Genomic DNA, 15,350 nt, shown 5'->3' with positions numbered 1-15,350 from the left:
TAAGCACCTTTCAAGTACAAAGTTTACAGCTTTTATTTCGTATATTATTCAAATAATATTATTTCCAAATGGCACACATATGTTTGTGATTTCTCGCTTTAAGTACAAACATGTTACTGATCGTTTCAAATTGTGTTGTGTGTGCTGTGAATCATATTTGAAGAAATGCACAAAGTACATTTAATACTTTTCGTTATCTTGTCGGCCAGCTCAACCGGCGGAGGAGGTCCTCTCACATGGATGTTAAATAAATATCGCCTTAACGCATACGTAATAGAAAAATGTACAAAATTACAATCGTGTTGTCGATCAAATACACAAAACAGATAAACAGATAGGACTAACTAGAGGACGTTTTAAAAACTACAAAGCGGGTGTTTGGCGGAAGGCACGGTATACACAGAGTCGTCTTGTCCTTGGTGGGACAAATGGGTCACAAGTAGAAAAGAGGGCTGACGAGCCCGTTCTTAAAACTAGGTTCCATAATTTACAGTACAGATGGGTGGAGTTGAATCCGCCTAAACGCAATACGCCGCCGGCACCTCGAAGATAATGTTGCCCTCTTTATTGTGGAAGTTGGGCACCTCCACATTGGACGCCGCCTCCACGATAATGGTGCGAGGCTTGCCTTCCAGGCGGCAGACAATATTGGTGCTCACGTTCACACGCAATTCGGTTCCGGTGAGGCTGGAACAGAACTGATATTAATATCTGCAGTGCTGACAAAATGGGGTTCCACTTACTCATGGTATTTCTTGCACACGATGCCCACCAGCTCGCCAATGCGGTCTTCCTTGAGGGGAGTGTGCTCGCCCTGCAGGGAAAACACCAAGTCCTTGTTTTGCGGCGAGTGGAAGACGATCAGTTGATCACGACCGGGTGAGACGCTGATGGACGTCAACTGTAAGCGATGTCAAGATAAAGAATTAATGTTACATTTAGAATTGTATTAATGAAAACGAGTAATACTCACCTCCCTAATCTTAATGTTGCGACTCATGTCCTTAAATTTCTTTTTGATGCCTTCCAGTTTGTAGATGGTCGAGTCGGAAACGATGAAGGCGCGATCAGACTGCTTGTTGTGATGGTTGAACTTCTTGGCGAAAGAGGAGAAGAGCACCTGTTGGAAGGGCTCCCCGTTGGCGTGTTTGTTTCTTATGTTCTTTACGATCGCATTGTAGGCATCATATCCGCTGTTGTCCTGCGAGTTGGCCAGGTAATCGCCCACCCAGCGGCGCGTTTGACCCCAATATGGTCGTCTTCCGGCCAGCGCAGTGGCGGCGATAATCTGCAGACGCAACTGCGGCCACTCACTGCGAGGATATTTGTGCAGGATCATGTAGGCTCGCCAGAAATTGAAAATGCGGTGCAGTTCAACCTCCGCCTTGCGTGCGGCGAGCGGCGGCTGTGGCCACTGGATGCTCTTGCCGTAGTCGCGCATCTGCTTGGCATTCCGGAAGCGGTTGGCCAGCTCCTGGACGTAGCTGCGCCGCTTGTAGGCCTTATAGGCGCGCATAATCGTAATGGCCGCCTTCATCTTCTTGAAGTTTCTCCTCACAATCCATCCACGCACTCGCTTCTGGAGCAGCGTCACAATGTGTGGGATCATCTCGTTCCTCTGCTGCTCCAGGGCAAACAGGGTCTGTGGCGAGCGTATAAATATCTTTGTGTGGCCGTACTTCACGTCCTGGGCGAACTTTTTCTCCTCGATCAGCACACGGACACCATCGCGATCGCTTCCGGCGCGGAAATTGGGCCAAGTGTACTGCGAGATCATCTTGTAGCGCAGCAGGAACTTATCATAGCGCTGGCGATGCACGAAACCGGCTCTACGGACGCGTAAGTTCTCCAGTAGGCCGAGGTATCGCACCTGGTGCTGCACTCGCTCCTCATCGAAGACGGTGGAGCTCTTAAGGTCATTGGGCTTGATGCAGCGCACATAGAAGGGTTCCTTCTTCAGCAGAGTAACCACCAGATCAGCCATCGATCTCTGGAACAAGGTGCCGGCTGTCAGTGGCCTCTTGGTGGTTTTCTTAATATCCTGCGCTCCCTCGGGCCACATCTCGCTCAGGTTGGCGTCCTTGGAGTTGTGCAGCAGGCGCTTGAAGTCCTGATACAGCGTATCCTTGTTCTTCTCGATGAATCCATTGATGTTGTAGATCACATCGCCGGCGTAGTGGGTTATACGGAAATCCTCGCGATGCTTCAGCTCCTTGTCGGTTGGCTTCAGCTGGCGACTGGTGTAGTGCGGATGCTTGCTCAGGTTCTTGTCCATGGCCCCCAGAAGGGTGTCGTCCGTCACCTTGCCCACGCTGAGGCAGGCCTCGTCCATGATGGCAATGATGCCCTTGTGCGGCTGCTCCACGAGGTCGCAAATGATCTGGAATCGCAGAAGTTTTGGATTACTTTTTTTCCCTTATGTATTCGCTTACTTTCTGGAATCAGCAAGAGCACCTTTTACCAATCAAAGTATGCAAATTCTAAATTCATATACACATATGTGTTTTAGTTAGAACTTACCTTGTTGTTGAAGTACTCAATATTGGTCCATTCTATGCCCTCACGCTGGTATTCCTCTTGCTCCTGTTTAAGCACCAGTTCTTGGGGAATGAAGAGGATCATTATGATATTATCCCTAATAACCGTTTGCTTTATCTTACCTATGAATAACTGCTGCAGTTTCTCGTTGCAGTAGTTGATGCAGAACTGCTCAAAGCTATTGCAGTCGAAGATCTCAAAGCCGTAAATGTCCAGCACTCCGATGACCGAGTTGAATCTCGCCTGCGTCTTGCTGCCGCGGAATAGGATCGCCCTGTTGATGCGGGAGATGATCCAGGTGAAGAGCCGGTCATAGATGGCCTTGGCCAGAGCATCCTTTCCATACTCCGCCTGCGTGGCGTTGTGATCCTTCTGCATCACATTTCCGCCGGCGGCAATGACCCGTTTGGTCAGTGCAGTGGACAGCTCCGATTCGGTGACCTGGAGTAGCTTGGCGGTGGACTTCAGGTGCTGCTTATTGCTGATCACCAGTTCATCCTCAATGGCTGCAATGCGCGAACAGGAAATGTATTACGCATCTATTGGGGATTTCAATTTTAAGCCACTTACTTTGGAACTCCACATTTCCCAGATGCAAGACGGCGGCAATTGTGCGCCAAATGGTCTGCACCTCATCCGTGGAGAATCCCAGGGTCTTGAAGGCGTTGCAGGTGCCCTTGTAGTCGGACTTCTCCGTCAGGATGTCCATGCTGCCCTGGTTCAAGTAGTGGTACTTGCCCGTTTCCTTCTGCAGTTCATATTGCCGCAGTTCGTTGTCGTTTGCTCCACGAAGCAGCTATAAATGGATGAATTGGTTGGGGGTATTAATTAAGCGGTTCCAACTATTTGAAATCAACCCAACTTGGTCTCTGTAACATGACCGCATTCATGTCCCAAGAATTGGGCACACCAGACAATTAGCAGACGTGCTAAGTGTAATTGAACTTCCGTTTCCTGTCGAGCATTTGGCAGTTGCCTTTTATATTGCGAATTTACGTTACTAATCATAATTTGACATAAATAACTAAAAGTTAACTACATTTCTATTTTTGCCGAATAATTCATCGCAGATAGGTGAATTGATATCACATTAGTTGAGTAAGCTCGCGACTTTTAAAGATCATTGGGTTTGGGAAACCCATAAACTAGGTAATCAATCTAAATCTACATGCTTATCAGCGTTATTGCAGGTGTGAAGTAATTGCTTATTTCAAGATACCCTGGCCAGTCATAAATTATATAGTTGGCCAACTTCGGAATTTATGGCCGATGCAGACGAGGTACTAAAGCATTTCGTAGACCCGATCCTAAAGCAAGCATTCCATTATATGGGCAAATATTTGTTTTGACTCAATTCACAAATAAACAACTTGCACTTTTCAACAAATAAACGCATCTTTAGAACTCTAGCAAAGGCCAGATGACTTGATTAAGTGCTTCCAGATGATAAATGTGCTAAAAGTGTTTCGAATTGATCAATTGATGTATCGGAAATAGCGATCAATTATCACCTCAGCAGTTATATTTACCAGATCAATGGGTGCGTTTTATATATTATACTCGTGTATGGAAGGTGGTTACCGCCTTGAATGATGAATACGCGATTGATTCGTGACGTGATATTTTTCCAGTTTATTGGATGAGTCTTGGCATAGAATAGGCGTATGCTATCATTTCGTGAGTGATATCATCAATTGCTGGATACCTAAGCATTGAACGCGTCTCCAGCGGCCAGCGAATTTAATTAAAGGAATTAACATTTTGAGACTTTAATAATTGGCAGAGGAATCTGCTGTTTTTTGGGTCATTAAACGAGTGCTGCAGAAACTAGAATTATAAATATTACTAAGACACTTAGTAAGGCACTTTATAACATGCTCTAAAATATTTCTATAAAGCAGAGGGACTGTGATTTATCATGTCGAGGCTTTATCAGTTGCCGAGCAACTTAGTCATTAGACTTGAACATAATAAAGTTGTCTTCATACTAGGCCACATACGACGTATAAAACTTCCCCCCCATAAAACTGTCTCAACACTCAATTTAAGTGCCCACCATTGTTTACACGGAAGGGGGAGTGCTGCACCCACAAAAAGCGAGCGACAGTAACTGTCTAACCAGCCGAAAAGAGCAACTTCATCACGGCCACAACAACCTGACACCCCCAGGTAATGGACGCCCCACCTGGCACCTGCCACCTGCCACCCACCACCCACCTTTCGTCACCTGGCACGCGTCACGCTGACTCACTTGGTAAATAATCGTGTACTTAGTGCCACACACGACTAGTTCCACTCACCTGGTAAAAACTGTGGAAGTTCCGCTCGCCGGGCTGCTGCTGCACCACGCGCGACTTCTCGAGCAGATAGTTGGTGATGATGCCACCCACGGGATCCGCCTTGTAGTCGAACTCGATGTCCATGTACTTGCCGAAGCGGCTGGAGTTGTCGTTGCGGTTCGTCTTCGCGTTGCCGAAGGTCTCCAGGATGGCATTGCTCTGGATCAGAACGTTTTTCACTCTGAAAGATTAGGGGGAATTGTATTTATGTTATATTATTGCATATAATATACTATATCTTTTAGATATATTTAAAAGCTGCCCTGCTATGAGAAACGAAGGCAGGCATAAGATTTGAATTGTAATCCACCTAAATAATAATTAATTTTCATGCCTGCAAGACTATAAAGAAAACCTCATTAAAATCAAATCGACATAATTAAAAACGAAATCAAACAATAAATACGCTCTTAATGCTTCTTAAATTCTCTCCCCCTTGTGGCCAAGCAATTTTGAAAATGGCACTCACCCTAATCCCCGAAACTATAGTAAATGTCGTTTCGAATTTCATCCGAGACACTAAAAATTGGCAATTTAGAGGGCCATTGTGTTGTGGGGCTTGGCCATGGAGGTTTGAGCGCTTTTATGGAGCACCTTAAACTACACCCAAGTGATAAAAGTTCCTTTGGACAAAGTGGTTTGCCGTGGCGGGCAATTAGTGGGGCAATTAATTTGGCAACTTAAGCTGCAGTCCGGCACTGTGATGTCATCCGGGGTCATGGGTCACGCGATGGCCATGTGAGCGATTATGACCCATCTGGGAAATGCTTCATTATCCACTGGCACCTGGCACCCAGCCCAGCCCAGCCCAGACCCAGACCCAGACTCCCTCAATGAGAATTCCATTGCGCATTTGCATGCGAAACAATGGAGGTTTTCTCTGGGACGTACATGTTATATATCGGGTTGGGGTTCCCATTGTCTGGTTCACAGTATTGTGATAAGGCCGCAAGCGTTCCATCAACCTATGTAAATATGTGGCCCAGCTTGGTGGCCAAATTGATCCACTAATTCACTATGGGAACCATTGAGCTAGGTAAACATATTTGCATTACCTGGTATTTGCTGCTATTAGTTTGATTCCCTAAGACAATCGCTAATTAAAGCGGAACGGTGCTTACTCCCTAAAGATTTAATCAAGGATTTTCCGATCCAACAAGTTGCTCACTTCTTAACTACAATTAATTTGGGAATTTGCTTTTTTTTAAAACCTTAGGTAAGTCTTTAACATATGAGAACTTCCAGCACTTACCTCTCGATTTCGTTCTGACCCTGGGCATTCGTCACCGCCGCAATGTACTTCATGATGATCTTGGAGGCCTCCGTCTTGCCCGCTCCGGACTCCCCGGAAATCAGGATGCAGGTGTCCTGCTGGCGCTGCTTGAGCACCCTGTATGCGGAGTCGGCGATGGCGAACACGTGGGGAGCATTCTCGAACAGCTCCCGACCCTTGTACTTGCGGATGGTCTCCGGACCGTAGATGTTCATCTGTCTGTAGGGGTTCATCGAGACGCACACCTCGCCGATGTATGTGTAGATGGACCCGTTTTGGAATCTGGAGGGAGGAAGAGTAATGGACGGTTGCTCATTAGTTGCTGCAGTTGCAGTTGTTTGGAAACCCATTCCCCGAGATTACGAAATACATTTCGACTGGATGCGGAGCAGGTGAGTGGGAGTGGGCACCACCCGTCGTTGGCGCCTGCAGCTTTCAATTCGGATATTGCTTTTTCAGCATACGGGTCTATGTGATATACCTGCTCCACATGAGGCCGACGATCGATATAATCGATCTGGTGATCTCTTTCCCCACTTTTTGATTGACTGCGATGGTGCGTACATGTGGATGCATTTATTCTACACTCGATTTGTAGGGCGCCAAAAGATTGGGCATATAAAAGTGTGTTGTGTTCATAAAATGCATTTGCTTCGCTAAGTGGGTCATATAGACAATGTGAAAAAGCGCATGAGCATCTCAAAAGCTTCACTTGGAGACTATTTATATTAGGTTTATACTATTCTGAACTAAATCTTAGGTTGATAACAAGTGTGTTAAAGTCTTTGCCATGATATAGGTTATCTTATCTGTCGCGATTGCGCGTACTTGAAAATATCAATTCAACTGTAAGATTATTGCTGTAAGATAGATACTAAGAATTGACAGAAGAAAGAACCCATCTATTTGTTTCGTGTCACTTCTTTAATGAAGTAAGCACTTCGATTAAAAAGGTCTTACAAATTTGAACATGACCGCGCTATTTTCTAGTTTTTTGGACAATTGTCTTGAGAACTGTTCAGACTTCACTGCATTTCAGTGGAATTGGAAAGTAATGAAGCAAGTTGATGCAAATTACGCGTTACGTTTCCCCAGAAAATTACCCAGAGCGTTCCGAAAGTAAGAGTTGCGCCATCAGCGACTGCCAATTAACCCAGATGAGCCACATAACCAAAAGTCCAGCCCAAGACTGTGCAACAAGTGGGTATTACAAAAGGCTGGTCTAGTGTTTTTCCTCCCAAAAACCAGAAAAACAAAAGGCCGAAAATGAAAATGAAGCACCAAATTAGCAGACAAAGAAACGGAGAAATTGTTTAAAGCCAGAGACCAACTCAAAAACTAAGCCGAAACCAAACAGCCAACAGTTTTCGTTAGCCCGAAATGAGGGAATGAAAACGATTAAAACAATACACTTAATACGCGCATTTGTTTGTATTTATGTTTTGGCTGCTGGTTTGGGGCCCATTTTTCCCTCGAACACATGTTTTTACTTAACTTTTCAGTGCTTATTTATAGACGGGCGTGCTGGCTTTTCAGCTTTCCGTTTCGTTTTGTGGGCTCTTCTGTTGCCTCTTCTACACATTTAGACTTCTGGGTCAAAAGTGTGCGACGAGTGACAAATGGCCATCTGAACTCCAGCCCCTGTCCCTGTCCAAGAAAGCGACGCCGTTTAGCGCACTTTGCAACTTCTTTTTGGGGCCATCACATTATGGTAAGTATGAGTTGTACTCAGCGGCAAAGGGCAGGCAGCAAATGGCAAGCCTCTTAGAGGGAAAAGAAACCCAATCCGCGACAGATTTCTGAGTTCCCCCACAACAACCATATTGACACCATGTGCTCGCCACTGGGAAGGGCGGAGTGGGTGTGGGCGGGGATCGCCCACGGGGCGTATGATTGACATTATGTCAAAATTCGCTTTTGGCCCGCATGAGCAGCACACTCGCCTTTTGCGGAGGAGGGCCTAATGGGGCTTTAGAAATTAGGCCAGGTACTACACGTATTGCCAAGACTCAACGGACAGGAATTGCCGGGTGGATAGAACCGAAAATTTCGGTTTGGTGTCAGCTTGAATAATCGGGGTCATTGGCCGATTTGTATAAGAAAAGAAACTATTGAACTATTGAAGGGAATCATAAAGTACCTATTTACATACATTTAAACAAATATGTAAATGTAATTACAATACAAATTTCTTTAAGAGAAATATTAACACTGATTAGCTAGCGCAAGCTTATAAATAGTATGTTATGGTAAATGATTGTGTTTAACGCTTATTCTTTTAAATTTGTGAGCTGTTTTTAAAAATAACATTTAATAAACTTCTTATCTAGTTAAAATCTGACTCATAGTGACTGAAAACCAAAAAACCCCAAAATGGCTTATCACTTCAGAATTTACTGCACCCCAGTTGCCATATAAAACATATATTATATAAAGTTATCTGCTGCTGTACTTGCCCTCCAAAAATTACCAAATACTTCTCATGTTTTTTATTTGCCCAAGTGCCAACAGACAATTTTGGGCTCTCTCTCGGATTCCCCAAGCAAAAAACAGTCATAATTTAAATTCATCTTGCTGGCTTCGCACATTTTCATGTTCAGTCTTTCGCGCGCTTCATAAACGCGACTGGTTGTATTCATTTTATCGACTGTGAGTGTCTTTCTTTATTCCGCCTCGAATGACGTAATCGAGATAAAAGCAAAAGAAATAACTTAAGTTTGAAAACAAATATATCGGCGCTCGTACGAGTGTATGTGAAATTCCTGAATACTCAGCCGCAGTTTGTTTTCAAGTAATGCATCTACTTGTATGTGCTTGAATGTTTGACATCGAACGAGTTGATTGTTTTATTGACTCATCTTCCTGAAACTTGGCAATCATTATTATTTAGTAACAAATTGTGGGCTTGGAGTGCTAGCACCATGACTCAACATCGGCCATTCAAAGTGCGATTTGCATGGAGCCATTAATAGTTTGAAACGCCTTCTAGCGCCTACCGATGAATCACTTACTGCTGAAAATCGCAGTTCAGTTCAGTTCCCGCAGTTCAGAGACGGAAAATCAATAAGTTAATAGTGCACTTTTCATGGCCAAAACCGACGAACATGCGTTCGGAAAATGTTTGCTCTAGGCTGACGTCACAATTGGTCAACAAACTTGGCTTTTAGTGGGTCAATGCTTTTATTTGCCTTAATAGGGGTTTGTTTACGCTGTTATCTAATTGAATTTGGGCTATTTATTAACTGAAACTTAGTGTAAAGAGGAGATGCTATAATGGAAATGATGGATATATGCACATATCTGGTAACATATGCTAGTAAACAAAATTAAATATAAATGAATTGGTTGCTTTTCTAGCATATAGCATACTTAAAGAATAGAATTGCAGCTGATAGTAGCTATGCTAATAAATCGCTCTAGAATAGATACATTTATGTTACGTTTAGATGATTCTGTTCCCAGCATCACAGACTGCAAACTGAAAGAAAACATTAAGATTAATGGAAAAGATTCCCTGAAGAATCACAGGTCAAGTCCCTTGCGAATTTCTTGAACGTCTGCCAATTCATGGGAACCAAGCAGATCGGGCCAGAAAAGCGTTTCCCTCCCATTATGGAAATCATTTTGCTTTGGCCCGTTTCGCTGCTGTCTACTGACCATCTGCATAATTTTCTCCAGACTCTGTTCATCGTTACTCTTCGCTTTTCTATAGGAAAGGCATTTTTCTGTATTATGTTCCCCTCAATTTGCGCAATGCAAACAATTGCATCTGGACCGCGGCAAGGAATTAACTTCAATTTACACCCAGGCCAATCAATTAACAGGAGCGGAAAAGTCTCGGAAAAGTCTGGAAGGCAGGCCGCTAAAGATTTGTGTAAACGAAGTGCAGATGCCACTGGATTTTCCTCCTCCAAGTAGAAGTATATAAGTTATTGCAATGCGAATGACAAACATTGCCTGGCTTTGGATAAACAAACAGAGTGGGAACACTAAGGCGTCGTCTAGACGGGATTCTCAGGTCGTTCTCCCTTTCTTTTCCTAAAGCTTTATGCTTTTCTTCCGAGAATTCGCATATTAACCAAGTTTATGGCATGGAAATGAGAAAAACACCGCCAGAAAACACCGGCCATCAAATCGCTGTGGCTATGCTGGTTATGATTTGATTTCCGTTCCGGTATCAAAAGTGCTTATCTAGGCAAATTGACGGGCTTGATAGCCCCTTATCGCTGGAATGCCTTTATCGCTGGACTGGAGGATGGCTGGGTGTTTACCAGATGAAAGGCTCCCTTTGAACTGGCAGAACTACAACGCTCCTGCACAAATAAACAGACAAACTGCGACTGCAATCGGAAATCCCAGAAGCGCTCCTCGACTCTTTAATAGCTTTCTTTCCCTACGGAAAATCTATGAATTGTTTACCTCTCACGGCTTCTTTAATATTTTTCCACATGACGAAGGCAGGGGGAATATCGCACGGCTATCAGCTGGGAATGTACAAATAAATATTCGGTATATGTAAGCACCCTTATAAATGGAAACCTAATACAATGGAAGGTCTCCCCGCTACAATTGCGTAACCAAGAGCTCGCTTATCACCCTGCCAGCAAGTTTTGCCCATGGCCATCGAACTATATGGTATAGGTGCCTATATGGCGACAAGTTTGCTGGAAGTTTGCAATCTTATCGCCACTCTGCACTGCCCAAGAACCCGGTACATAAATATGTGCTTAGGTGGTATGTTACCACCTTTAGTGGCTGAAAGCTGAAAAATTGGCGCTTTTTTTCACTCCTAATATATATGCGCTATTCATTTGGGCTAGACGATAAGACCTATCAAGTGCTGCCTTTCAAAACTCCAAAGTCATTGATCAACAACTTGGAAGCCTTCTTAGAAACCATCCCTGGCTGTTTTATTTGCATCGTTTAGCGATTTTTATTTGCCCATAAAAACACACAGAGCTTTGCACTCAAGCGGAAAGTATTTCCCTGAGTGCACTTTATTGTCGCCTGTGGAATACTAAAATCAGAGCCTTGACCAAGCCAAAAACTCAATAAAACAAAATCGCTAGGAGCACAAGTGAGCAGCATTTAAATGAAAATGAAATGCAGTTTGTCGTTAGCATTGAAAGTGGATATCGTCATGTGTGTGAATCATCAGTTTGTTGGCTAAAACAGCTCATATTTTGCTCACTCGATTTTATGAAGTGCTTGATGGGTAGACCCACTTCGAGCTCTTAGGAAATTTGCCTAAGTGGGTGGGCCACGATAAGCTTTGAGCACTGATAGGCATGGAGTGTGGTACAGTCTATCAGGGTTCTTGTAATTTACGGCTCAAACACCTTATAATAATTTATATGTATTATTCGACGTGCGTTGTAAAAATGTACACGCAGCATTGCTATAAAATATATAGCTACGTTTAATCGGCTTCTTCACCTCGTCACATTTATAGAATATGGAATTTCCTCGATGTCAAACAAATCACTTGGTAAAACCCAAAAATAATGCTCCATATTCATCGACCCAGTGAATGTTTTCCACAGAGAAAGCAGTTCATGGAAAATACGAGTGCTTTGGATGCTAGATCCCCTCGAAATATAAGCCAAATAAATGCGTAAACAACTGTCGAAGATGAAAACGAAACTTATCAGCTAAATAGACTCGAAATGGGGCACTTGAGTTGCAATGAGTTGCGTGTGATGCACTGGGTGCTAAAAGGGTCAGAGGGCAATCGATCAGCGATTTTATGGGCCACTTGGCCCTCCCATGAGGACACTCGACTTAATGACAGTCGTAAAAGATCAACTTGCTCCAAATACTGCGAACTTGGATTGCGTCTGCTTCTTTGGGGGATTGGGGAATATGTGGGATCGTTTGGGGCAGGAGAAACAAGTTTTCTTCCAAACACACACATATGTACATATGTATGTACATCTGTACATTTTTTGCTTCCTCTATTTTGTGGGTGAGTCTCTCGGCCAAACTGACGCCATCAACCGGTTCGTATTTTGGCTACGCCATGGCATTTTTATTTCGGTTTTCTTATTGTTGACTTGAGTATCTGCAAGATACACAGTGTGAGTCACGGAGCATGCAAATATATTTCATTTTTCTAATAAAATATACGATTTTCAAGCTGCCAAATAATGTGTACATCTGATGTCATGTGACGAACAAGTAAACTACATATGTGCAGCGAAATGCATTCATTTCCCCATTTGATTGAAGCCGAATGAAAGTGAGTTTGTTTCGCTGCATTTCTTTTATTTCTTTCACGTTTTTTCGCGCATTTTCCAATTACGTGTCTGGTGTTTTCTCCGGTTTTTGGCGCGTTTTTGACCCTCAATTTGTTCAGGAGCTTTTCCCAACTCGGTTGCGTTTGAGTTTTCCGGCTTTCCTGTTAAATATTTATTAACAAACAGCAAATTGATTTGAGTTACGCTACGATTATGCCGTGTAGTAAGACATGAAAATCGTGTTTACTGTGATTATGTAATTAGTCCAATTTACACAGCTTAATTTGATTGCGATGCCTTGATAAGCGATTTGTGAGCCACCGAAGTGGGTTAACGCATCTTTGGCAGTTAGTGTGCCTTAATTACAGTCTTATGCAACCCACTAATCAACCATGGGGATTTTACCAGCTCTAAGACAACTGGGTTCCCTCCAATTAGTTTTCTATTGCGATGGCAATTTCAATTATAGAGTCTTTTTCAATTTTTGTTTTGTCTTATCATTCCAATCGTAATTGTGATGAATCGCCCGAGTGTCTTTGGCAACTGAGTCTATATACACAGATTAGATGAATCAGTGCCGGCACCGTAACACCATTTATTTATAGGCATTGCAAAATATTTGGTAAAGGAGAAGTCAGAACAATCATTACCATAAATGTGCCACAGTGCTACAAAGCTCTGCTAATCTGTTGAATTTATTCATTTATTATTGTATGCGGTGGCGAGAACTTTTCCCGATAATGATCGTTTCTACATGAAAGTTAGCCAGCCGTGCAAACCAGCGACCCGGGGCATTGGATGGGGGATCCATCTATGCTCCAGTTCCAAAGGAAGTGGTTGCAGCAAGTTGTTGACACTCGGACCGAAATGAAATTAAACGAAATGATACACTCGTATGCGGTCCATGTGGGTTGTGCTGCGTGGTTGTCGGGGGTTAAGGAACTTTACATAATGGTCATGTAGGTAACCACCTGGAACCACAGTGCCGGCCACACAAATATTGACACGCGAATGGGCGAATGGGCGGTTGGAAGTTGGCTTGGAGTGGGAATGTGACAAGAATTTCACTTTCGTAAATATATAACTTAGACAATGGTAGCTGTGTAAATTACAGATACATCTGCCACTTGGAAGCTACTACATTAAACAACAAAAATGATTCTTTGAAAGGAAATCATATGAATACCAAATCATTTTCTAATATCTTTACATGTAGTTCGTAGTTAAAACATATTATATTGCTATACAAATAGAAAACTATATTTCCAGTGCTTGTTACCAACAAAACAGAGTTTAATTATACTCTAAATAGATCCCATTTCTCGGGAATTCTACCCCCACACCATAAAATCTATTACCACTTCTCATTCCACTGCCAAATTGAATTGAAATGCCGCTAATGAATGCAGTTAAAACCGAAAGTCATGGCACAAAAAGGAGAGTTTAACACTCCAAGTGAGCATGCAAATGGGCTATTGAGTGCCCTCTGGAGTGGAACCGAGAACTCGGATGGAAAGGGTTAAATGGAGAGATAAGGTCGGCTTTATAGTAATGGAATCGCCGATAAACAAATCCAGTTTAATCGAGGCGGAAAAGCCGAGAACCACAGGCGAACCAGTTTTTCCGCTCGCCAATCGATCAAAACAGAAGCCTTGAACTAGACCATCGACTGGTGGAAAAGTGGTTTTCCAGCAGGCTGGAGTTCGGGGGGCGGCGGGTGGTGGGTTGTGGAGTGGAGTAGATGGACAAGTTGGCGGAGGACAAGGCCACCTGAGGAATTCCCTATTGTGACATTGCTAGTAAGCACATTTTAGCAAGCAATTTACTTTTGAGGAAGGGCGCTTTTTACGATTCATAACAATATGAAAAGGAAATTCTATTAGCCAAGTGGTAGTTTCTTTTTTGGAAAGAGTTTAGCAAGTATTTCTGAATTAATTTAGACACTTTACTCACCGCTTTCTCAGGTTATCCATGAACTTCTCCATGCTCACTTGGTCGAGGAGGACGAAGTCCTGCACTCCAGCTTCCCGTTGCATGGCCATGGTGTCCTCTGATCCTGTTTTTCTCTCGGTTTCTTAGATTCAGGCTCGCGAGCGGAGGGAGCGATATTCCGGGGATCGAGGGGGATGCTAATTGCCGGCTGCAAAGGTGAGAGGTGAGTTTTACTCAGGTAAGAACGAAAGGAGTAGCCCGAAAAACACGCCGTTCACTTGGTTTTTGTTTTGTTTCTTTTTTATTTGCTTGTTTTGTTTGCCTCGCCTTTCGCGTCTCGTTTCGAATTTTAACTATGTGTACAAATATAAATATATACATATATACGTGTATATATTCCGTGTGGCTGCTGCCAAGCGCTTTTTATGTTTTATGAGCCTATTCGGGCCGCTTCTGCTGATTGCGACGAATAATTCTCGGCGAACACGAATTCAGCGATCAATAAAGAATAATTCTGGATTTCTGCACCGATCGAACGCTTCCAATTGGAATCGAGCAGCCATAAGAACAAGAACAAAACAAGATCGGAAGCAGAACATATGAATATGACGAGAACTCGATCAGCAACCACTATCTACCTCACTGTTTATTGAATACCGCAAGTTTCACGACGTAGCACGATATACATAGGCATTTAGTATCGGGATCTCCAGTTTTCGATAGAGGTATATATATCTAAGATCGGTGCAAACTTGTCCGGAATGTGCAGCTGATGGTCAGTGCGATTGCCCACCTGGATTCGGTTTCGTTTTCGGCGGATTAATAATAACAATCGGCCGTCGCACAACCGCCTTCGACCGAGTTCAAAGAGGGACTGTGGTCGAATTGCGATTTCAAATGGCGATTGGATCTTAGAGATGTGACTATGAAGAAGTTATCGAGGCCTAGTGGTGGTCTGAAATTCGTCATCGATAGTTCCCTAGAGATGGGTCACGATGGGTCTGTGCAAAATATATGAAAAATATTATTATT

General features: G+C 43.4%; 1 protein-coding gene across 2 annotated transcripts; it reads right to left on the bottom strand.

Annotated features, from left to right (window-relative positions):
- Positions 1-14: 14 nt before the first annotated feature.
- LOC6541855 (myosin-IA) lies at positions 15-15,239 on the bottom strand. 2 transcript variants are annotated; one of them, XM_015158991.2, is made up of 10 exons: positions 14,957-15,239; positions 14,340-14,526; positions 6,130-6,432; positions 4,839-5,058; positions 3,109-3,334; positions 2,661-3,044; positions 2,521-2,600; positions 974-2,380; positions 744-901; positions 15-687 (listed from the first exon to the last, which is right to left on the bottom strand). In XM_015158991.2, exons 2-10 carry the CDS (start codon positions 14,426-14,428, stop codon positions 519-521), a joined length of 3,036 nt encoding a protein of 1,011 aa, XP_015014477.1. In that variant the 5' UTR covers positions 14,429-14,526; positions 14,957-15,239; the 3' UTR covers positions 15-518. The 2 variants fall into 2 exon arrangements, with proteins under 2 accessions (XP_015014477.1, XP_001969964.1); XM_001969928.3 differs by having other exon boundaries at positions 15,112-15,239.
- Between the last annotated feature and the right edge of the window lie 111 nt (positions 15,240-15,350).

This window comes from Drosophila erecta, unplaced genomic scaffold, assembly GCF_003286155.1.
Source record: "Drosophila erecta strain 14021-0224.00,06,07 unplaced genomic scaffold, DereRS2 tig00000055-arrow-pilon, whole genome shotgun sequence".
Taxonomy (NCBI): domain Eukaryota; kingdom Metazoa; phylum Arthropoda; class Insecta; order Diptera; family Drosophilidae; genus Drosophila; species Drosophila erecta.
The sequence above is the reverse complement of the archived record's forward strand: the minus strand, read 5'-3'. Positions and strand labels throughout refer to the sequence as shown.